The following is a 24,360-nucleotide window of genomic DNA, read 5'->3' as shown; positions in this document are numbered from 1 at the left end:
TTTACACTGTGATTCTGGTCTTCTTTGGGATGTTTTCATTTGTTATTTTAGGAAACATGCAATATACAACTGTCAGAGGATAATGGTTAATCTATTACCCATAGATTCTGAACAAAGCATATAAAAACAACTAAAGCATCACTTATTAGAATTTAAACTATAATCAACTGTTGACTTTTCCACCAATTTTTAACAGTTTTAACTTTAACATTTTGAAAGTTAAAACTTCAAGCTATATTACGTTAGCGCGCTGCACGCGATTTAAGTAGTTCTACAGTTTCGTCTAGCTAGCAGCTTCTGCTAATTCCAACTATGGCTAAACAGCTAAATTTGAACCACTTGTTTTAAAAAAAAAAAAAAAAGAGGACTCGCAGCAGGATGGTGGTTTGGTGGCTCTGGGAATGAAAGAAGCGGCTAACGTACATCCTCATCGTCATGATGCTAACGTTAGCAGTCATGCTAACATTAGCAGTCTTTCTAACGTTACTCACATGCACTGTCACCGGCGTCCAAAGAACCGAATGAGGGACCTGCCGCTCAACCAAAACTGTTAACATTCCCAGCTACTGTCACAGAAATCGCGTTCACTCAACAGCAATTTGTATGGGAAGTTCAAGTGGACTCAATATAAAGTACAAGACTTTATTATATTTGACCACAAATGCACACCTAGTTAGCTTTTCTAAGAAATGTCTACAAAAATTGGAAACATCTCAGAGAGGCGGACTACGAAGACAATCAAGTGTTCAACTCAAAGCTAAAGTTTCTGTGAAGAAGTTCTGAATTGTAGCATTATGGTAACTAGGGTTATGTACTATGTGCATGTTTGATTTATTATCGTGTTATTGTCTCTTGATAGGCCTGTTGTTTGATGACAAATTGTAAGCAGATGTATATCAATGAATTAATTGTATTTGGCTATCATCAGGCTTTATATTATTTCGATATATTGATAGATATCGTCTCAGATTTTGTGTAGCGTAAAATTTCAAAAGTGCAGACTTTTCCTGGTTTTAAAGGCATGTATCACAGTAAAATGTTGTAATTTTCTGAACATACCTGGCTGTTTTAGCTGTTCTATTATTTTCCTTTACCCACTTGGTGACTATATCCACATGAAGGATGACTGTTTATCCAAAATCTCAATGTTTGCATGTTTTCTAAAAGCACCAACGGTCAACCCCACAATATTGTTGCAATATTGATATTGAGGTATTTGGTAAAAAAAGATTGTGATTTTCTTCATATTGCCAAGCCCTCGGCTATCATAAGCCAATGCACTGAGCTTACTCGCTGTCCTGATTTACGTTCTTCAGATGGCCAGACACAGAATGCTGATGTTACTTTGTGTCTGCTGCATGGGTCTATAAGCCACTGTTTGCTAGCGCATATCAACTTTATAAGGTGGCAATATGTCAGTGTTATGTTTACAGCTTGTTTCTGCTGCCCCATGTGGCTAAAAAAAGAGGTGGAAGAATGGACTGGGGATTTAAGGTGACATGCTGGTCAAGAATGATGGCCTGTTTCACAGATTAAGGACAGACATTTTACCTTCACATGCTGAGTAAGAAAAAGGAGGCATGTGATATTATGGCACCGATAGAAACATTATTGCATTACATTACAGTCATTTAGCTTTTATCCAAAGCGACTTACAATTCAGTTTCTATCACATTTCCACACCGTAGGCACAGCTACGGGAGCAATTTTGTGGTTCAGTGTCTTGCTCAAGGACACATCGACATGCAACTAGTGGAGCCGGAGATCGAACCACCGATTCTCTGATTGAAGGACAGCCCTGCTATCCACTTAGCCACAGTCTCCCGGTATCCAAAAGTGTTTTATATATATTCTCCCAGTCACAAACGGGAAGCTCATATTATTTCCACTAAATCCCTCAACAGCCTGTGTGTTGTTATAAATAATGTCAATGAGCTGCTATTAAATTACATGGGGGGAATGGAAAGGTGAGTGTGTTCCATATGGTCTGGCCTTCTGGTCAGAGCTGTTTTAATTTGCTTCATGCAATGTAAGTAAATGACATTTCAACAGGTTTATTGCTGCTTATACATTACACGGCAGTTTACATCAGACAGGGTCGATTACAGTTAATGCGTCAGCATGTGTGTGTGTGTGTTTAGTGGGGTAGTTAGTGAAGTTTAATGTGTGCACACTGCTGGCAGCGGGTTCTCCCGTCACATGCTGTGAGATAGCTACCTGATGACCCTCCTCAGTGGCGTCATAATCTGGAGAAGTTGTCTCCATTACTGTCATCGTAAAACGGTTGGAACGGCAGTTAAATGCAACATGTGACTATGCCTCATATCAGTTTTCTCTGGGTTAGGCAGTTTTAATGTCCGACTGTGGGCACTCTTGTAAAGGTGAACTTGAGCATTAAGTGAAGTCGAGATACACTGTGAGTCACACTTGTGGCACTTCAAACCTATATGAGTATATTCTGAATCATTTATTTCTATGCAAAAATATGCTGCCCCTCTCAGGTTTCATGTTACAGATCTATTAAGTGCTTTCAAGGTAACCAATAGGACACATTCTCTTACAAATAGCCAACTAGAACCATGCAGGTTTCTTTGGCTTTTCCTCACAGGAAAACACTGTTTGGTTCCTGGTAGAACCTTTTATTAAGGTTCCACCTGAAATCCTTTCAGAGGGTTCTACTTAGAACCCAACGTAAAAACAGTTATACCTATGGGACCATATGTGAAAGGTTCCACCCAGAACCTCCAGAGAACCCTTGGTTCCGTTCAGAACCCTCTTCTATCCTGAACCTTTCTACCTTCGAAGAGTGCTAACAAGACAGGCTTTTACTGTATATTCCAAGGGTTTCATTTTGGTCTTTGACTAAATAAATACTTAGACGTCGAACACACACGATTTTGTCAACTATTTGATTAGTCTATTTAATCAACAGATCTGTAAAATTGAGTTTCTCCACAAAGAATCACACAAAAGCACCATTTCAAATATTGTGGGTAACAGAGATGTGCTCACAAGTTTCTTGGTAATAAGTCACTGAACATGAAAAGGCATAAAAAATATCTCATCTATTAAAGAAATCTTACTAGACTAATTTTCAAAGAGGGGGCAGCCATACCGGCTACTCTTCTATATTCCAGGGGTTTCATCTCGAACCCTAAAAACCAGGGCTGATGTGTTGCATAACCCACAGCAATCATGGTTCAGAATCACAGTTTTAGGGTTTGTGTGGGATGGATTGTGGGTGTTCACGTTTAACACTCATGCTTTCAACAATCCTTGAAGAATCCTTTGTCTTCCACAAAGGGTTCTTTGAATGAAAAGGGGTCTAAATTGAACCCTTAGTCTCACAAAGAACCCTTGAAAACCCTTTCTTCAAGATACAGCTGTTGTTGTGTATGTGTTTTTAACATTTATTTTATCTTAATTATGGACTGTATGCCCGAGCAGCAAAGCTAACTTTATACAAATAAACAACAATTAGAATGTAGTCTTGTTCAAAATCAAATAGGTAGCATTCAATTAAAAAAATCTATAGTTCAAGATCAATAGTTTCCTTAGTTCTGTATACTGTGTTACACCATGCAGGTGTTTTTAAGTCTAGTTTTATTGACTTTATTTCTCCTGGCTTTATCAGCGGCAGTAAAATAAAGTCAATAATTCTGAGAGAAAGAGGTGTGTTTTATAACTCTATCGATTCTATATAACTTTATCGACTCTAAACTGAGTTTCCCCTTTCTGACGGTATGATTCATCATCGTCTTGACGGCCCCACCAACATTGACCTGTGTTGAGAAGTTGTCATTAGCTCTATCAAGTTTGTCACTGAGGCTTTGCAATGTAAAAAAAAAAAGGGAGACAGCATTACAATACAGTGTTTTTTGTTTTAAAAAAAAAACAATAAGTATGCGTGAGAAACGAGGAGGTACATTTTTTTCTTCTTTAAATGCCTTCTATAGTTCATTGAGACTGGCTGTCTGTAAGAGTGAGAGAGCAGTGTGATCGTCAGGAGAGATAACACTTAGTAAACTCTGCCCTCTTGTGGAAAACATTTATTCTACAGCTAGAAGAAGTGATTTTATGACGTATTCAGATTAAAGTAATTTACATTTCCCATTCTTGCATCTAAATGAACCATAATGTCAAGTGGTCGATGATGGGAAACAGACGTGGAAAAGTGCCTGTTAACACCAAGGTCTCTATGAGAAAGTCAAACACCCTTTGACTTGAGACATTGTCGGCCAGTCGGCCCTCAGCAGCCGGTGTGTGTGTGATCAGGTCACGGGTGACGGAGCACACTGAACTATAATGGTGTAATGATGGGACGTCAAGGGAGGGGCTGTGGAGATGCTTGTGGGAATAAATGGACAGGAGACGGCTTGTTTACACGGAGAACATAAACTCATTATTGCTTTACAACCAATATATAACGGGAACACCTTGTTGACTCAGCAGTCTTCCTGAAGCTGTGGCCATGGGACTCAAAATAGTTTGAGTTTAGTTAAAGTTCATCCCCTACATCAAGTTAGCTATTTTACTGCCAGTGGTTGAAAAGGAGCCACTCGTCTGCAAGTTGGGTATCTATAATGTTCCCTCAGTGCATGTTTTGAGCATATTCTACTTAGTAATGACTTCAAATCATCTGCTGTGTGCAAGATGAAAAATCTAAATCTGCTTGTTGGTTGTGGCTTTAAAAGGGACAACATGGCATAGAATTGCCATCACAGTCACAGAATCTCAACCATTGACAATGTGACTAATTTTCCAGTGATATGTGGCAGCTTTCTCCACCACCATCATTAAAACATCAAAAGTGGAAATATCTTTTGGAAGAATTGCTCTCATGCTTCCTGTAGCGCAGAAACTAGACTTTTAAAACCTGGAAATAAATAAAAGTGAATAAATCCATAGCGAAAACTACATCCATGGAATCAGGTTAGTTTGAACCCTGAGGACCAAACGCCCTCTTCAGATGTTTTTTTTTATTTTTTATGACCACACTCACCTTGAAACTGAAATCCTCTCAGTCTGGCGACCATCCACGACCTGGAGTTTTAAGCTTGGTGTGATGTCTGGTCTGGTGTGGGAATTGCGACACCTTCTTTGCGTTAAAACGCAGGTGAGAACTGGCAGCTACTTATATAAAAGACTCCCTCCACCACACTGACAAAAGCACTGACAGCAAGGTTACCGTTTGGAACCTTGGACCGCACCACCAGACAAAGATTTTTTTTCTTGAATAAAAATTTTTCTGTAATTTTTTTCGTAGTTTTGTCACTTTTAAAAAACAAATTAGCTCTGTTTTGAGAATCGTCCCTTTTTGTGTCAAAGAATGGCTCGCCCTATCAGCTTTGTTTTTTTGTCAAGTTGGACAGCTGTAGCTTTTACGTTCCCTCACAATACTTTTGACAACGTTATTAAATGGTCAAGGGTGGAATTAGAATCATCTGGCAGCGGACCGGATGAACCTGTCCGGGGAATAGTGAAGGTTGTGCAGCTGGACCCTCGTGCCCTGGCCCAGTCGGGCTTCTTCAGAGGAGGACTCACCCCCAGAAGAGCACCCTCCCTCAGCTCCAGATTGTCCTTCCCTGCTTTCTTGTCTCACGGGCGTCCAGGTCCGGCACTGGCCCCCAAGACCCCAGTGAGTCCGCTACGTCTCCTGCATCCTAAAAGACCCGCTGAGATGGACCTGAAGAAGAGGCAAGGCCTGCAGATGTGGCAGAGAGCCGTAAATAAAGGAGACAAGATGAGCGTATCCTTGCCAATCAACCTGAAGGACACTAAACAGGCGTGCACTGCGGTACCTTTCACTCAGGTAAGAGGGTTTTATTTCCCATCTCTGTTAAATAGATGTCTGTGCAACACATGGCCAATAGCATTCAAATGAGCATTCTTTATCGTCAAATAGAAGAAAGCAATGCAAAGTGTTTATTTTTCAGTGGCAATAATCTGTCTGCTCACTCATAAAGCTGATTATGCCACTGGCGGAGGATTAGCCATGATGGTGATGAGTTACATAAACACACAATGTTGATTTTTACACCCTCAGAGGTAAATTAACTCTGACAATATTGCCTAATGTATATTGCCCTCCCTGCCCCCCTCCCAGCGCGTGACAGCGGACGGATGCGACGCAGTAACGGTGCACAACAAGCTGTGTTTCGGCCAGTGCAGCTCCCTGTTCGTCCCGTCCGAGGGGGAGTTTGCTGGGCCGGGGGCCCTCCGCCACCGGGCCCCTTGCTCCCGCTGCGCCCCTTCTAAAACCCACATTGTGGCTGTGCCCCTGCGCTGCCGAGCCAAGATCCAGGAGAAGCAGGTGATGGTGGTGGAGGAGTGCAAGTGCGAGACGGGCCGAGAGGAAAAGAGTGCCGAGGCTGCTGCATCCACACACTTGTAACCAACTGTGTTACAGTTTAAAACAGAGAGTAGAGGGGCGGGGGAAGATTTTCATATGGACTGACACTGTTAATCTCAAATCTCAGCCAAGATATGGATTGTTTTTTAGAGTTTATGTGATAATTATTGACACCTGTAATGAGTATTTATACCTGTATGTTTATTTGTCTATGAGTCTGAATGTGTTATTCAGAGTAAGAGATTCTGGTGGGTTATTCCACCGCTGATCGCTGACAAAATGACCTATATTTTGGTCATGCAATGTTCTGTTGCAACTTACAGAGTTGTCCACACTGGATTTGTGCTGTTGTTCAAAAATGTGTTTGGATGGATCGAAACTGAAATATTGTGATCTGTAATATTGTCATTAAAATGTCCTATTTGTCCACATTCCCTTTGCCTCGGCGTCACTAATTAGTTTCCTGACAACACTAGTTGTTTTTTACAAGTGCAATTTAGTTTGCATGCAAAGCTCAAGCAAAAACATGAAGAGCATTTGTTGTTTTTTTTCCACCCACTCTCGCATTCAAGCGCTCGAGTGTCGGCACCTATATTTTATTAAAAAGCCGCGTTCCACCGACTTTTAGCACGTAGCACTTACATCTGAAAGCACCAAACTAGAGAGCAAATGAGCTATTGAGCGCGGGTACTCAGCAGTAAGCAAACATAATTGTTTCAGCATGGACCCCTGAATTATGTATAGGAACCACCTATTCTCATGCCCAATCTCTTTTCAGTGTAGTTGTGGGAATTCGAACATCATTCACCACAGATGCACTTGAGCGAGTGGGTATGTGTGATTATGTGCGTATGTGCTCTTTTTTTTTCAGTTAGGACCCATAAAACCTATTATTCATTTATACCCTGGCACCTGGGCCTGGTAAAGTGAACTCATCCCACACATCCCTACATACATTCCCAGAGGAGCATAAAGAAGGGGGCTCTTTACGACGTCTTGGCATGCTGTCAAAACGACTGTTTAGATGGCCATTTGCATTCACGTGGGCTTTCTGAAAAAGTGAAAGCGTTCATTTCACTACGGGAGTGCATTGAGTCCCTTGGTTTCCATTAGCATGTGATTAACATCTCTGGTTGATGGCTATATTTTTCAAGATTGATGGGACAAATATTTGCCCAGGTCTTAACTATGAGGAATTAGGGGCCTCTTATTAATCAGGCAATGGTTTTTTTTGTTGTTTTTTTCAGAATATGCAGAAGGTGGAGCAGGGAGGCTCATATAGACGTGTTGACAGATCAAATTCTGCTTTTGCAACTTTCATTCCTCATAGTGAGGAAGGTAGCTTGTATGATGCCAGAATTGGAGTAATTTATGACTATAACCGAAGTCATCCGTCTCTGTCTTTTTACAATGGTGCACTTTCTATCTGTAATAATCCACTGCGCTGTTGTGTGTGTGTGTGAGATGATGCCGCTGAAGAGAGAGTCATAATCTCACTATCTGTTCTTTACAAACTCCGCACACTCTTCTTCCAATCTTTTGTCTTTAAAAAATATATATAAAGGGCATAGTGATGGGGGGGGGGGGGGATTGGAAGGGGGGGGGGGGGGGTTGTTGATTGAACAAACAAGGTGCACAAGAGAGTGCACCACTTAGCAAGACAGATGTCAGCCCCCTTTGCATTGTGGGATCCGGCGAAGCACTCCTGCGTCATTAAGGATGGCCTGGTTCCCATGGCGAGGGGAAAGGAAGGAGCGAAAGAAGGAGGGCCCGCTGCCAAGTTCAGCGCCTCGGGGATCAGATCAGCGTCACGGGGTGCTAAGTGGCCTAGTTAGCGCTTTAAAACGCACAATGAGCTGCCTGCTCTTTCTCTCTGTGTGCAGGCCTTTTAACTGTCAGACATGGAAATGGTTGGGAGCTGTGTGTGATGGAGGAGAGGTGGAGGGGGGGGGGGGGGGGGGGGGGCAGACGATATCTGTTCAATCAAGGTGTATCAAGGGGAAGCTGAACACGTTTTTCTTAGAAGTTTAACTTTGAAAAATGTTTTTCTAGGCCGGCAGATGCAGTTAATTATTCTTTGCGCGTTCTGGTAATTGGTTTGAATATTCCCAGGTTGATCTGTTTCGATGCTGTACACCTCTTGTTTCCTTCTAAAGCCGGGGCCACATAGACCAAACAATGCTAACTAGCTCGCTGAACAGTGCTGGAAAAGGGACGCTCCACCAGATTTTCCCCGTGCTGCTGGGGGCTCTGCTGGAGCTAAACCGCCACGCTAGAATGGAGCGGGCCTGGACTGCGGATCAGGCTCCCGGATCTGGCGTCGGCAAGTGAGAGCGAAACGGGGGTCCATCAAGCCCTCTAAGAAATTGGGGATGGCGAAAGGGGCCCGCCAGGAGAAACGTGACGACCTGTTCAGTCACAGACCAGACAGATTCTTCTCACCTAAATCCCAGCAGTGCGGCTTTTAGTGCTGCAGGTGTCGGCCTCTAGGTGTGAGGGTGTCTACCTCCCCGCTGATACGCCGGTACGCGCTCACTCCGTAGTGTTAGTCCGGACCAGCTGGTCAGAGTTGGCTCTGCAGGAGATGGTGGCCCCGGGCTAAGCCTGCCAGCCTACTGCCATTCTGCCTGGCTGCCAGCCCGCCTGCCAGGCTGTCTGTTGGGTGCAGAGGAGGACAGAGAAAGGTGTAGCCTGCGGATCTGGACAGCAGTTTGTCATTGGATACAATCCTACAGTGGTTTTAGTGTCTGGTACCACTGTCTCAAAAGTCAGGTTCCCATATGATCACTGAAGATTTTGCTTGCTAGTCGTTCCTCCTGTTCATACAGGCCATCAAGAGTTCCCTTCTTCATGCAGTCGATGGACGTGATGGGAGACAAAATCCACAGTCCTCGTTTGGTGCAAATATATATTCTAAAGTTCATCTGAAGGTGAAATGAGGCTTCAACTCAGCCTCAGTTAGACACATCTCATCTCTTCTTTGTTTCAAATTTTGTCTGAAAACTTCAGGTCTGTCGTCACTGAGCTAAGAGACAATGAATGCATTGGTGCAGAGTGTCTGGTTGGAAATGTCTCATATTGACGAACCATCTTGTTAATGGTGTTGGCATTGCTGATAGTCTGCTCCCCAGTGGGAATTTAGTCTTGTTCTTCCGTTGTTTGTTTTCGAGGTGCTTATTTATTTTGTTTTGTTTCTTTTTTTCTTTTTTTTCGATTGCTGTTTTATTGTGTCTGATTGTTTCTGGTTTTGATAAAGCTGATCTTTCACCTTTGTAACCTGCGGATTACTTGTGGCCTCCGATTGCGGACTACAGATGAAAATGAGCTTTTAGCTATATCTGGTACGATATTTACGTATTTTGTGCATTGTCCCTGCTCAAATAAATAAAGTGGGTTTCTTTTACCATTACAGTCTATAAAGAGACAGTTTTTTGGAATGTGGTTTGATTTTCAATGAAAGCATGTTAGACAGGAATGAGTACAGCAAGCGAAAAGTGCTTCAATGTACATTGAATTGCGTGAGAGCATTGTTTTAATATTTGTATCTTAAGGTAGTCTTTTACGATGCGATTCCTTTTTACCTTTCTATGCTTTCTGAAAAGATATAATTTCTTTGATTTTCTGTTTCTCTGGTAGTTGAGGAAGTGGAAGACAAATATTTGACCTACTGACCCCCTCGCCTGCAGAATCATTTTTGCATGTTTGTTTGTCTCTCGACTGTGCTTCCTCATTGTGGCAGTGGCGAGCGTCGAGATGTCCGTCAACGCTCTGCTGTAGTGCGATGATGATGGCGATGTCGCTGTGGCAGGTGCGGTCCTGCGTGCCGTGCAGGTGATGTCTCTCATGCTCACTTAGCTAATGACTCCAATTAAAGTAATTAAGAGCTGGCACGGTGAAACCTGCTCACCCGCCTGGTGCCAAGCCATCCATTCCCCTTCACCAGAACACACGAGCGCCCGCCGCCTCGTACCACTACGTGCCACCGCCATCGTCTCGCCCCCGCCTCCCCTTAACGTTTCTCTCGTGGGCACCTCGCCCTCTCCTTCTTGCCGTCCTGCGCACCTCTGCTCTCGCCGAGGCCTTCTAAAAGAAACATGAAGCCTAAATTCGGTTAAGCGCTCCACTCCAGAAGCACTTAAGAGACCCTCAGCTCAACTTATTGTCGCAGGGACGGCTACGGAAGGGGGAGAGCGGAGGCCGGGTCCTGCAGGGGAAAAAGAGGGGTGTTTTGAGAGGGAGAGGGGATGCGAGCCAGGTCCTAACGAGGGGAGAGATAATTGTTTTGTTTTGTTAGGGGCCCTTCTTCAGCGTGGAGGGAGTTGAAATGACACGCCGCACATGTTTTTTTGGATGGAGTGGGTAAAGGGAGGGGGGATGCATGCTTGATGCAAGAGCGGTGAAAGTGTTGAGGAGGGGGCTTGCAGCACAGGCACGGCGGTCATGCGTACGTAGCACTCCAAAAAGCTGCAACCACATTGGAATCTGCTCAGTGTTCTTTTTTTGTGTTAACGCTGACAGATTCACGAGCTCCCACGAAACTTTGAATATGATCGTGCACTTTGTTGTCTCCCACTCGCAGAACCTCGAGAAGATTTCAATGTCAAAATACGCATTCATCACGGAGAAGTTCAATATCACAGTCCAACAAATTCCACCAGTGGGAAAGATTGCAGCGGGCCAAGCTGGAGACACAACTTTGGCTACTGGGCCTGGTCAGATTTATCAAAATTTATGAAACGGCAAACATATGAATCTCTGGTGTCTTGGTGTTCTTTCAACACTTGGATTCGCAGGCCGATGGTCGACGTGCCTGGATTTTGTAGTTGGCCTGGCGGTGCAAACACTTTTCCAGAATCTCATCCCATTTTCTGTGAGGGGGGAAAAAAGACTTTGATGTGAACCCTGGGTTTACCTCCCTCTGTTCTCCTCATGTCTCCATCCACTGCAGCCCGTTTCCCTTTATATCTCAACATTTGATCAGACCGCTAATGTAAAAAGTGCGGTTGTTATAAAACATAAAATATGTGTAAAACGAGCCATTAAACCTTTTTGAAGTATACGCTGCATTTAATTTCCCTCGCGTAGTGACACAGCGAGAAAGCATCGCTGGTGACATTCAAGAAAGCCGACGCCTCGTGAAAAACCAAACCATCATCAAAACTACAGCTGAGCACACTTTGGTAATCTGGCGACTACCGGCATCAAGCAAATTATCCTGGTGGACTGTCTCTATGAGCCAGGCCTGGCGAATCACCTCCAGAAGCCTGTCACCACTTCCATGAAGATAAATGGTATCATTACACAGTCTCCCATCATGCATTAGCTGATCTGGACTCCGCTTTCTGCTCGGAAGTGGGAATGTTCGCGGATTGCGCTCAGTTACTCATGATGACGTTGACAGAATGTTACGGTAAACTCATTTTGCTACGGGATGCTGCGGCATTTAAAAACAAACAAAAAACAAAACAGTTTGTTAATTTCCTCATCTTAAATTATGGTCATGAAGTCCATTGTGTCTGCTAATAGGATCAATACCAATACAGATTTTAACCCAACACATTCTGCCAGTGTCATAGATATCTGTCCACAAACAGTCATCCTCACAGTGGGCACAGGAGGAAGAGGAGCCTGCCAGTGTGTGTGTGTGTGTGTGTGTGTGTGTGTGTGTGTGTGTGTGTGTGTGTGTGTGTGTGTGAGAGAGGGAAAGAGGAAGAGTGATTGAGAGAGAGACAGGCAGACACAGGGTGTGTGTGTGTGGGGGGGGGGGGGGGGGGCAGTGCGCCCAGTGTTCAAGAGAGATAGGCCAAGTGAGAAAGCGAGTGAGTATGTGTGCATGTTTGGGTTCGTGTGGAGGGGTACAGAGGAGGGGTGCAGGTGGCGCGGAGCTGGCGCAGGCCTGGCCCACTGTCCCCTGGCAGTGCCAGGCTCCATCTGTCATCAGCAGGAACATCTGCAGCCCAAGGTGCCCTTGTCACCCAGCGTTAGAGTAACGAGTTTGGCGTTTCCATTAGTCCGGGGCCCTCGCCCGGGCCCGGCCCGCTCTCGCCAAAACCGTGGCATTTTGGGCGTGAGCTTGTGTGCGTCGTTGCCTGCGAGTTGAGTGTGCGTCTCGATATGAGACGGAGGGAACGAGCCGAGCTGAGCTGAGCTGGATTTGTTGTGTGTGTTTGTATGGGGGGGGGGGGGGGGTCGAGCGCCAAGCCAAAACAACATGGCAGTGCAGAGCGTTGACCCAGCTGGGCTGAGCCGGCATGTCGAGTCATGTCCCTTCCCGATGTGAGCGTGCCCAGTGCGCTCGCACCGCTGCCAGACCCAATCTCTGGTCCCCTTCTCCTCTCCTCTCCTCTCCTCTCCTCGCTCCCTCCCTCTCTCTCTCTCTCTCTCTCTCTCTCTCTCTCTCTCTCTCTCACTCAACTCTCCCTCTCTCATCTTCCTGTCTCCCATCTGTCTGCCTCGCTCTTATCTGCCCTCTCTCCCTTACCTCTCCGTGCCCCTTGTAGTTTCCTCCCCCCCAGTACGCGGACTCCTCTCACACCCCGAGTCTCTGCTAACATTCTGCCTCTGAGCGCTGCTCACATTTTTATCTTCCTTGTCCCTAAAAAACAGATGGTACTTCTTTCCTGGCTCCCTCTTTTCATCCCTCTCTCTGAGCCCCCCCCCCCCCCCTCTTGTCCTGTGTTTCTTTCCATCCAGCCGGTGTATCACTGATCCTAACTGGCAGTCCACCTGTTTATTCTGTCTGTAATCTAAAAACCTGAATCATTTCTTCTCTCTCAAGGGCAATAACATGATTTTATTATTGCTTATTGTAGTTATTCCTTTTCTACATGACATTTTGTTAAGACTAAACGAGGCTTACACAGTTATCAGCGCCACTTGCAGCAAGATGGCTGCTGTTTGTGTTCGCACCACATGGTGGCTCTAACGAGCAGCAATCTGTCTTAACATTAATGATCCGAGCTTTGGCTGCAATTGTGTCAATTACCCCACCGAATGCTAATCGGACAAACATGAGCACATCAGAATGAGATAAGATTGATTATTCTCTCTTTTTTTCCCGTGTTCGGTATTACATGTAGGCGTGCATCATAAATCAGACGCCGGTGTTTAGCCTAAAGGTCTGCGGGAAATTAGACGTCGCTTAATAAAAGCCGCACATCCAGACCTCGAGCAAGTCGGACTTAATGACACGACAACTTTATACGCTTGCAATCCCGTGCAGCAAACACTTTGTATACAATATTCCCCCCAAAAAGGTCTCACTTAAAGCTGCAGCTTTGTTCCTTGGCCCTTCAAGTCCTGTCACTTCCTGCGAGAGAGCAGAGGGTTTCAAGTTATAGTTAAGATTTATTTTGCTCCCTTTCTTCCCTCTTGGCCTGTCCTACAAAGGTTTCTCATCCCCCCTATCAGCACTTAAAAAGTGTGCGGGGATCGAGTGAGCGAGGCAGCAAAGGAGAGCCACGGTGAGATAAAGAAAAGGGAAGCGACAACTGCTAATCAATAAGATTTCTCAAACCTCGGTTTTTTTCTCTCCCCCCCCCCTCTCTTCCTCTCTCTCTCTCTCTCTCTCTCTCTCCCTCTCTCTCTCTCTCTCTCTCTCTCCCCCCCGAGGCCCGCGGCATTCAAGACGAGCCAAGACGAGCTTGGCATTGTCGAGCACGCCTTAAAAAGAAACACCTGCGAGGTGGAAGACTTAAAAAAAACAGCAGAAAAAAAGAAGAAGAAAAAAAATCCTGCTTTTCGCAGCTCTTAAAAATGTTGGCAAATGTTCCATGGGTTTTCTGGGAACAAAACAGTAAAAAGAAAGAGCTCCCATGCAAGTGAAGACAAAAGGGGATGGTTTTCCATAGAGATGGAGGTGTCATTACACTTGAGACGGTTGCCAGATTTGGACTTATCTTACCCCCCCCCCCACCCAAACCCCATCTCTCCCCATACCCCACACCCGTCCCCCTATCTATACCATCTTTTCATCGGAGCTGGAGCAGTGTGGCAAACAAATAATGAATAGTAATATTTCGCTGTTGACAAAATATGTATGTGGCTGTAGTGGGAGACGGGAACGGGGGAATGTGCAGAGAGACAAAGATGGAGAAAGCCTAGGAGGAAGGGGAGAGGGGAGAGAGGAAGCTGGAAAGGGAGGGGTGGGGGGGGGGGGGGGCAACTAAAGCAGATGGCACTCTTGGCATCCACCTCTCTCTTAAATCTGTTTCTGCTGTTTTTCTCATGTGCAAGAGGCTTTAACCCTGTGGTAACCTGTGTCCCGGACTGACCCCGAACCGAACTGCTGTATGTAACAAGCCTGCGTGTGTGTGTGTGTGTGTGTGTGTGTGTGTGTGTGTGTGTGTGTGTGTACACACACGCAGGTTCATCTCTAATCGGCACCCTATGGAAGCGAGCATCAGTGTATGTGTCCCTCACCTCCACCTGCACTGCATCGTTCTCCTACTTTACCTGCTCTATTCTTGTTCTTTATTCAACAGCTGTGGTTACTTTGCAGACCAGTATTTTGTGTGAGTTTATATACAACAATGCATTTCCATAAGCTAATATGAATTTAAATCTATACACATTAATGCATTAATGAAATCTAACAGTTTAATACATCTATTGCAGTGACAGGAGCCATTCTGTACATGGAGTACTTTTTCTTTTTTTACCAAACATTTTGCATACTGCATACCCAAAATTCAGTATTTCTACTTTGCGTTGTTTGTATTGGTACTCAATGAAACGGTCATAATATTTTCTACCCCCAGTGGTGGAAAGTAACTAAGTACATTCACTCAAGTACTGTGTGTAAGTACAATACTACTACTTTTCCAGAGGCATATATTGTACTTCTTTATTTAACATCTGTTCCTATACTTTTAGGATTATAATTGTTACACACAAATCAGTTCATAAAACATTTTTGTACATTCAACTACTATATGAATGAATTAAATTGGTTCCATCTCAACATTCGTATTTCCATATTTATAGATCAATAATAGTGATCAGATTGTTTTTCGGCATAAAGACTACTTTTACTTGTACATTTTTACATTTTTGTTTCAGTGGAGTGTCTTTATTGGGTGTTTTTTCTACTTCCACTTAAAGTCTGAATACTTCTTCCACCACTGATGGTGCTCTTGATATGGCGCACGTTCTCACCACTTTGTTCAATTAGTTTGTTTCGAGCGCCATATTGTAAGCGCTCTTCCGTCCGTTCGCAGCTGTTGCAGATCAGAGAAACGTCTTTTAATATCTCAGCCTTGAGTCGAGCGATCCGCCTGCAAGCCCAGGAAATATTTTTAGTTGTGTTATTTTTTTTATTTTTTTTTATGGCATATTCTGACAAGCAACATTAAAGCGCTGCAGCCCGGTGACTGATGGAGGAAATATTGTGGTATGGTTCACACACCTGGGACGTGCACTGTGTATTTAGGCCACATCCGCCTCTCACTGAGTAGAAACATTCATGCCGCTGACTCCCGTGCATGCTCCCATAGACGGACTATAGATTTCACTGAATGCACATCACTTATATGTGGGGTGCCGCGGTGCTGTGAGCTCATTTGCATAATCTCCCATTTAAAGAGGGATGTGCTGGAAGCCGATGGGGGGTTGATGGTAAGGGCCGGGGTGGGGGTGTGGGGGTGTGTGTGTGTGTGTGGGGGGGGGTGTACAAAGTGCCCATTGTGCAGTCCCAGGATAGGGAAAATGCCCTGTAGGGCTTGATTCGTGTGTGTGTGTGTGTGTGTGTGTGTGTGTGTGTGTGTGTGTGTGTGTGTGTGTGTGTGTGTGTGTGAGAGAGAGAGAGAGAGAGAGAGAGAGAGAGTGTGTGTGAATGTTTATCTCTGTGTGTGGGAGCCACACCTGTCAGGAGAGCCTGAGGGAAGCAATGAGACCACTATAATGACTGTGTACATGTCTATATATATGTGTGTGTGTGTGTGTGTGTGTGTGTGTGTGTGTGTGTGTGTGTGTGTGAAGCACATACAGTCAAATGGATTTCATCGTGACATTAAAATCGATGGGCCACGTCAATCTTTTATGTCCTAATTGTTTCCCTTTATTAACTTGGCTTGTTAATATCAAACACACACACACACACACACACACACACACACACACACACACACACATACACATGTACGGTCACACATACCCCACTCGCTTCCACCCACACTCAGCAGTAACCACACTCTCCCTCACGCCAAATCATAATCTACCCAAGACGCAGCGGGCCGATAGGATCAGTGTGGAGGAATAATGGTGAAATCAATTTTTTTCTTTTTTTTTTGAAGGGTGGGGGGGGGGCTTTTTCGAAATACAAAAAAAGAGCCCAGAAGTGCTGAAATAGCTGGTGGCTGTGTGTCTCTAATGGTATAACGTAATGCTCAGCAATCTGCTTAATATCCCTGCCGCACTCATTAGATTAGTGAACATTAAGGAGATTGGAAGATTTGCACTCTATTGTTTTACGACGGCGACGCAGGGGCACAGAGGCGATGCAGCAAATGGCGGGGGAACAACAGGAGGTTGCTGAACGCAATAAGCCGGTGTCATCTCTGGTGAGGAGGCCGTGTGAGGCGGCGAGAAAGGTGAACAGAGATGTGGTAAAGAATTCAAAGAAACGCCTACCGTTTACACTTACAAAAAAACCCAGAGAGAAACATTTCAGAACCCCCACAACATCAGAAAGATCATTGTCCGATTATATTCTTTTCTTCATCAGCATGGGAAACAGTAGCAAGCTGAAGTCGTCCCCCTATTAATGACTAATTCCTCGGCTGGTTTGGCTCGGGGCGCGGCAGAAAGCCGTGTGTGACCACCACCAGTAAAAGCAGCACCGTGCTGGGATTCAGGAACGTTATCGGAGCTCAAAGTCCTAATTCCACACTGGGAATTCTGCCATCAGTAACATAATAAGTCCACTTTGGCTGTGAGGGAGAGAGAGAGAAAGGTTTCTTTTTCTCTTTTTTTGCGCTGGAGTCTTGGCTCCTTCGGTTGTAAAGTTCCTCAGGCGAGCGTAAACAGATCAACAGAAAAACAGCTATTTTATTTTGCAGGCTCCCAGCAGTTGTAGAGGCTCAAAAGAATAACTATTAAACTCATGTTCTGGGACCCAGGGAGGGATTTTAATTTTATTTCTTTTTTTCTGGTGGGAGAAGGCGAGTTATATGACCTGAGCTCTGTAGGGTGTTTTATACTGCTGGGGTGAAAGCTGAACACAGATTAGTATTGCACATATCCACTGCAATTGCAGAACTTGTCAGAGGCTTATTTCCCAAAGCCTTTTTCATTCCTCTGTTTCCTTTCCTCTTATTGGCCTCATATGTGCTCGCATCTCACCCACAAACCTGAATTTGTCTCATTTTAGGAAAGTTGGAAATTGAAACCTGCGTTTAGTTTTCGGAACATTATTATCGATGAGATCATTTTGTCCCCACTTAATGTAAAGCTGCATTTTCTGAGAAAAACGTCGGCCAAAGATGATCCAAAAAGGTTACAAGATTATATGAACATGTATATACATTTTAATGAAGGTGCATTACTTTTGACTCCATGATATTTCAAAAATCCCTTGAGGGCACATGATTGTTTCTCTGCATTGCGCAAAACAAAGTCTTGCTCTACATTTTGTTTTGTTTTTCTTGGACTACCATAATCAGAATTTTATTTCACAGGGATTCAACTTAATTTGTTGTTTTTTTATAAACATAAATTACAAACATACTCTGCTGATGCACACTATTCTCCCATAATGCAATGCACAAAGGAAATGGAAGAGTTACTCAGCTGGATTTTTTTAAATAAATTGTGGACAGTGTTGAAACAGCCCCAAGAAAGATCTTGGTAAACAAAAAAAAACTATGAAAATGTTTCTTTGTGACGTTTTATTGGCAGTGACTTCCCAAAGTTGCAGTTTGATTCATATCTGGTGTCACATGCATTGTACAACTTCCTGTTAGTATAAAATAGAAAAGTATGTATTTATGTTTGTTATACACTGATAAAACTATATGCTATGACGATACGTATGCAATGTGTGCTGTATGGAATTAGTATAGTATGGCTGTGGACATAGCTGCTGTGTTCAGGGTCCTATGAATGATGAGATGTCATCACATCATAGTAACATCATATTCAAACCACTAGAGGCCACTAGAGGCCCTGTCCATAGGGTTGCGCTCGTGGATGTATGAGATCATGAACTCAATAAGGCTGTCTTCAGTAAGTGTTTCATTTTCCAAAAATGTTTGCAATAATAATAATTTTTTTTATGTCATGATGTGAGGATTGTTTTTCAGATTTTTCTGGCTTAAGATGAGACACTACAGGCAAAAACATTGTTTTTCATGCACTGGTTTCTTCCAAAACATGACTTATTTCAGATTAGTGGAAAGAAAACATCCAAAATACACATTTAGCTGTTTATTTGACTAATTTGTATATTTTTGTCTCTAGCTTTTTCCTAAATTCACCAAATGTCACCATTAGATAATACAGTATTTACATATTTAAACACAAAAAATGATTGTCTTATGGTAAGATATTAGTTAGATTATTCTATTCACCTGTAGTGTCTACAAAATGCATGCCATTTTACAATCCATATCTTATCATCCATATCAGACTCTGAGCCGGAGACCTCCACTGCAGTAGCACTTACATACACCAAACTTTCCAGTTGCTATCCTATCTATAGTCTGAGGGTTTTTACAGAGGGACTTTGTTTTTGGTTTTGTTTTGTTATGGCTGTTGGCAGTATTTTTTGATTTATGATACAAAGAGATATCCAAAATCCTTTGACTCTAATAGGTCAACAAAATTAAACAATCATTTTGAACCTGGCTTCATCCAATATATATATTTTTTTTTTCTGGAAATGTATGCAAAATTAGCACATATTCAATAAGACAATGCTTAATTTGCATATTGCATTTTACATGATCAGAAAACAACAACATAGAAGAACAAACAAGAAACCAAAAATAATTGTCCAAATAATCAATTGTGTAAGTTTCATGATGAAATATATTAGTTAATTTTTTTGACCCTATATATTCACATGTAGTGTCTCCCTTTATAGAAACAAATAATTGAGCACATTTTTGCCACTTTTATGACTGAAGATAAAGAGAAATATTTGGGGAAGCTGTTATATGTCACGCCATTAAAGGATCTTTAATCAGCCTAAAATCAAATCAAAACTGTCTTCAATATGTGGAAAGATTTAGATCACAGACATGCTGCAGTCGCTCACGGCTCCCATTCATGGCACAGCAGCGGAGGCTCCATTGCACGGAGGTCAGACCACAAAGTGTAGTTTCACTTTGGGCAAATACTACTTTGAGGTCAAGGAACCATTTGACTATCACGGAGAGAGATTTATAGTTGTCATATATTACCTTTAAACAAAACACACACTCAGATTATTACTAGCAAGAGTGCTGTGGCTCTGACCTTTCTGCATCCTTCACCATCAGTTGTATGTACCGCTGATAGGGGATTTCAGGTTACTCCTGCACTCACTGCTAACTACTTTGGATGCGGGGTGCACAAAATATATGCACACACACACACACACACAAAGTCACACACACAAACATTAGCAGGGACAAAGAAAGATGCCAGTATGAAAACATTAACCATCAGTGGCAATCCAGAGCCAATTTTAAAGTTAGCACTTGGATTTTGAGACTCTCTGGGGTAAGTTTAACCAAAACAAACACAGAATGTACTTTGCAGAAAAAGCATGTGTGCTGTTTACTCTCGGTTTCTTTTGTTGGTGAGTTTATTAATCAATAATGTGCCGCAGCCAGAAACACGGTATACTGTCTTTATGTAATGTTGCACAAATAAACAGTTTGAAAAGCATTGGTGAGATTAGATGCAAAGAACAGAATAGAGTGGGACAATAAAGTGCCTTGTGGTTGCGTATGTGTGTTGCTGGATATACGTAGTGGCCTGTGAGCATGAGTTGGCGGGCAAAGTTGAACTCTGTCGCTGTCCCGGGTTTCCTACCAGCGTCTAAGCATTTAGCCGAGGTTGGCACAAGATGTCCATCGCGTGCATGCACGCACGCACGCACACACACATACACACACACACACACACACACACACTTATACAATCGTATGCTTTATGAGGTGCCCATCGATGTCATGGCAACCCCATATCCTCAGCAAGAGGGAAGATGCCCTGTGCCAAAAAAATGCCATGGTAACTTTTTTTTTTTTTTGAAAGCCACGTTGCCCAGAAACCTTTGAAGCTTATTAAGTGAAACCAGTAGGGAGACAAATGGACAGGGAGGGAGAGAGAGAGAGAGAGAAAGAGAGAGAGAGAGAGAGAGAGAGAGAGAGAGAGAGAGAGAGAGAGAGAGAGAGATGGGAGTACGTCCTGTTCCAGGGCCAAAGTGGCTCTTTGTTTTAGGGAAGGGAACATTGTGAACCTGCAGTGAAGAGGCGCAGCTAGCTTGCTTATGGTGCCTCCAGTGAGTTTTTCCTGCCTCCAGATGACAAGTTCACCTTAGGCTATTGCTGCTATGATTATAGTTGCATAGATGAATCGATTTGTTGTCAACTACTGATTTAATTCACCAACTGTTTTGATAATCGGGGAATCAGTGTTTTTCAAATCCTCTGATTCCAGCTTCCTAAATCTGAATATTTTTGATGTTCCTTTACTCCTATTTGACAGTAAACTGACAAAAGAAATACGTCATCTTGGGCTTTGGGAAACGCTGATCGACATTTTTCAGTCTTCTGACATTTTATAGACCAAACAAATGTTAGATTAATGGAGTAAATAATAGACAATAAAATCAATGGTTAGTTGCAGCCTTAGCCGTGATGGTGTATTGAGTTGTGTTTATCAGCAAAGGTCAACATCCACGTTGAGCTCACGTTCTCATCTACTTTAAAAGGTTGCACCAACATAACTAGCTTTCATGCTACCTTTCTTTTTGGCAAGAAGTGGCTAATGGGCAATATTTGACAGAGTGTTGTGAGCCGTGTGTGTGTGTGTGTGCATGCTCTCCTACATTTGCCTTTTTAATCTGTGTATTTGTGTGTGCGATTGCATTTTTACTCATGATTATTAAACTGCATGCAAAGTATGTGCATGCGTGCGTGTCTCTGTCTCTCAGTGCACGTGTGTGTTTACGTGTGTGTGTGTGTGTGTGTGTGTGTGTGTGTGTGTGTTTACGTGTGTGTGTGTGTGTGTGTGTGTGTGTGTGTGTGTGTGCCCTCGCTGCGTAATTAAATCAGTCCATTTCTCCTTGAGTTAGCTCGCGGCGCCAGCGGTGCTGCCCAGTGAGACGGTGTCGAGGTCTGCCAGTTTCATTAGTCCTGATGGATGACCTCATGACAAGCATTACACTCACCTACACTTCAAAAAGAGCACACACCGACTTTGGACCAGTGGAAAAGTGAATGTGTGCACTTGTGTACGCATGCCAACGGGGACAACAGCGGGAGTATTTCATTTCATGCCCTTATGCCCTGAAACTACGTGTGTGTGTGTGTATTTCTGTGTTGTAACTATGCACACATGTGAACAGCCTGCAATTACTTCTTCATGTTTTTAATCATATATGTGTGTGTGTGTGTGTGTGTGTGTGTGTGTGTGTGTGTGTGTGAGAGAGAGTGTGTGAGTACAGTGTGCAAGTACAGTGTGCAAGCAAAGCACCATTGTGAGCTGGGTGTTGTCCCTTTTTGACCATGTGTGTGCATGTGTGTGTGTGTGTGTGTGTGTGTGTGTGTGTGTGTGTGTGTGTGTGTGTGATTGCACCGCTTTGCGCATGTCCGCATGCACTGTGTACACTGTGCACCGGGGGCAGGGCTCGGCGCTTAGTTAGGATTTTTTGGTGGCGATTTCCATATTGCCTGGGGTCATGTGGGCACGGTGCCCACTCCTGGTGCTGTGGGTGCCCGCTGAGGCGTGGGGAGATTAAAGCGGGCGCACGGTGCCACAAAGGGGCCTGTCTAGTGCTTTTTAATTCCCCTAAATTAGGGCACGGTGCCAAGGCAGCTCCCTGCTACGGCAAACACTCCATAACTGGCACCATAACTACTGCTCAGCAAGACACAGAGAGAGAGAGAAAGAGAGAGAGAGAGAGAGAGAGAGAGAGAGAGAGACGCTGAACACCGGGAGAAAACATTCCCTCACTCTCTCTTTTTCACACACTTGCTTGCATACTTGTAATTAGTGAGCCTTTGCTAGTTTGCAGGGGGACTGTCTTGGTAATTCGCTGTCATTCACATCACTTCGGTCCTATTCAGTGAGTTCAGTTGCAGTGATGTCAGAAGCACCAGTGGAATGTGCATGCTGGTGTGTGTTTGTCTGCATGTATTTTTTTTTTCTTCGTGTGTGTGTGTGTGTGGGTGAGTGTGTAAATCTGCACACCCCGAGGGCAGTGGCACGCCACTAAAGACACAGTAGGTGGACGCTTGGTTGGTATTCATGTGTGTTTCTTTGCGTGTGTGTGTGTGTGTGTGTGTGTGTGCATTCATGCCCTCAGGGTAGTGGCGTGCTGCTAAAGGGCTAGTGCGTGGACACTGGTGTGTGTGTGTATGTCAGGTCTCTGAGGTCCTTTTCTCTGTCTGCCTCATCCAAATGCACTTTCTGAGGTGCGGCGTTGGCAGCAGGACTTCATCTCTGCCAGCACTGCCAGGGCCTGTTGGTTCGTCATCGGATCTCTGATACCTTTTTATCCCGTATACGTTCCTGCGTTTGATCTAGCATTTCACGAATGCCATAAAGGTTTAGAGGGACGCTGAAAGCCCTAGAAGTCAATTTAGTTTGATTAATGTTGAAGCAGATACTGGGTCTTTTCTTTGTCTTGCTCATGTTTGCTCCTCCTGTGTAACGTTCACTCACATGCAAGCATGTGAAGTTATGATGCAATGAACAGCCCAAGAGAATCTTGCCTGTGCGCGTCTGTTTGCGCGTGTGTGTCTGAATACAAACGCCGGCGTTAATCCCAGTCTCTCCCAGCATCTGGAGCCTTGACACAGTTTAAAGGGCTGGCTGTGTCCGCACAGAGCCGGGCCAGTGCTCACACACACACACACACGCACACAAACACTCACGCAGCTATCTAGGGCACCAGAAGGCCCAGGCAACGCCAAGGCAGAGGCTGCCCACTTTGGCACCACGAGGTGGGGCTGCGCTGGCGCTTTGGGGGAGAGAGAGAAATGTGTGTGTGTGGTAGGTGCTGGGAGAGAGGAGGGGAGAGGACTGGGAGGGGGTGAGGTGTATGTGTGTGTATATGATGGGAGGGGGGCACCTGGCATGTGATAATAACCCTGGGAAAACGCCCATTGCATCTGAAGAGGAAGGTGCAGAGGGAGGGGGTGGGTGGGTAGTAGTGGCTGTGTGTGTGTGTGTGTGTGTGTATGTGTGTGTGTGTGTGTGTGTGTGTGTGTGTGTGTGTGTGTGTGTCTGTGTTTTGGTGTTGAAGGCACCAACTCCAGTCTTGGAGCGACCCATCCTAGTGTTCTTATGCTAATGTCGTCTCTGTCGTAGCTTGGAGGACAGGTGCTACTTTTCATCCATAGCTTGGCATCGACGAAGAAGAAGAAGAAGAAGAACAGGAAGAGATGCCGTCTTGTTCCTCCCTTGCACTCTTTTTCTCTCTCGCTTGTCTGTCCCTAAAATACCTCTCCACCTGCCCACAAAGGTCCAATAATAATCCCCGAAATTTGAGGACACACACAAACACATATGCACACAGGGCAGAGACGGGGTACTATCTCCCTCTCTTGATGCCGTCTGTGCCCCCTGCAAACACCCCCCCCCACCACACACACCCACACACACACACACACACACACACACACACACACACAACCCCCGTACTATCCCCTCTCCTCTATGTAGCACCACAGATGCCCATGTTGCCCTGCAACAGCTGTCTCACCATGTGCCCTACCAAGTGTTGCCACCCAATGGAGGGGAGAGGAAGTGAGGAGGGAGGGAGGGATGGTGCTGGATTTGGATGGGAGGGACAGGGT

The 24,360-nt window shown here is 44.4% G+C and overlaps 1 protein-coding gene across 1 annotated transcript; it reads left to right on the top strand.

Moving 5' to 3' along the window:
* The first annotated feature begins 5,329 nt into the window (after positions 1–5,329).
* On the top strand, positions 5,330–6,394 carry dand5 (DAN domain family, member 5). The gene is made up of 2 exons (XM_068727804.1): positions 5,330–5,812; positions 6,107–6,394. The coding sequence occupies exons 1-2, from the start codon at positions 5,330–5,332 to the stop codon at positions 6,392–6,394; spliced, it is 771 nt and encodes a 256-aa protein (XP_068583905.1).
* The last annotated feature ends 17,966 nt before the right edge of the window (positions 6,395–24,360 follow it).

The sequence above is a fragment of the Cebidichthys violaceus genome, unplaced genomic scaffold (assembly GCF_023349555.1).
Source record: "Cebidichthys violaceus isolate CVI_PGR_0920_01 unplaced genomic scaffold, fCebVio1.0.p SCAF_4, whole genome shotgun sequence".
In the NCBI taxonomy this organism is placed as follows: Eukaryota; Metazoa; Chordata; class Actinopteri; order Perciformes; family Stichaeidae; genus Cebidichthys; species Cebidichthys violaceus.
This window is presented reverse-complemented; position numbering and strand designations above follow the sequence as displayed.

What these genes read in the sequence shown, in the direction of transcription:
- dand5 (XM_068727804.1), top strand. Translation starts at nt 5,330, where the DNA reads ATGGCTCGCCCTATCAGCTTTGTTTTTTTGTCAAGTTGGACAGCTGTA. An exon ending in CTGCGGTACCTTTCACTCAG is followed by an intron (nt 5,813 to 6,106) that starts GTAAGAGGGTTT and finishes CCCCCCTCCCAG; the next exon opens with CGCGTGACAGCGGACGGATG.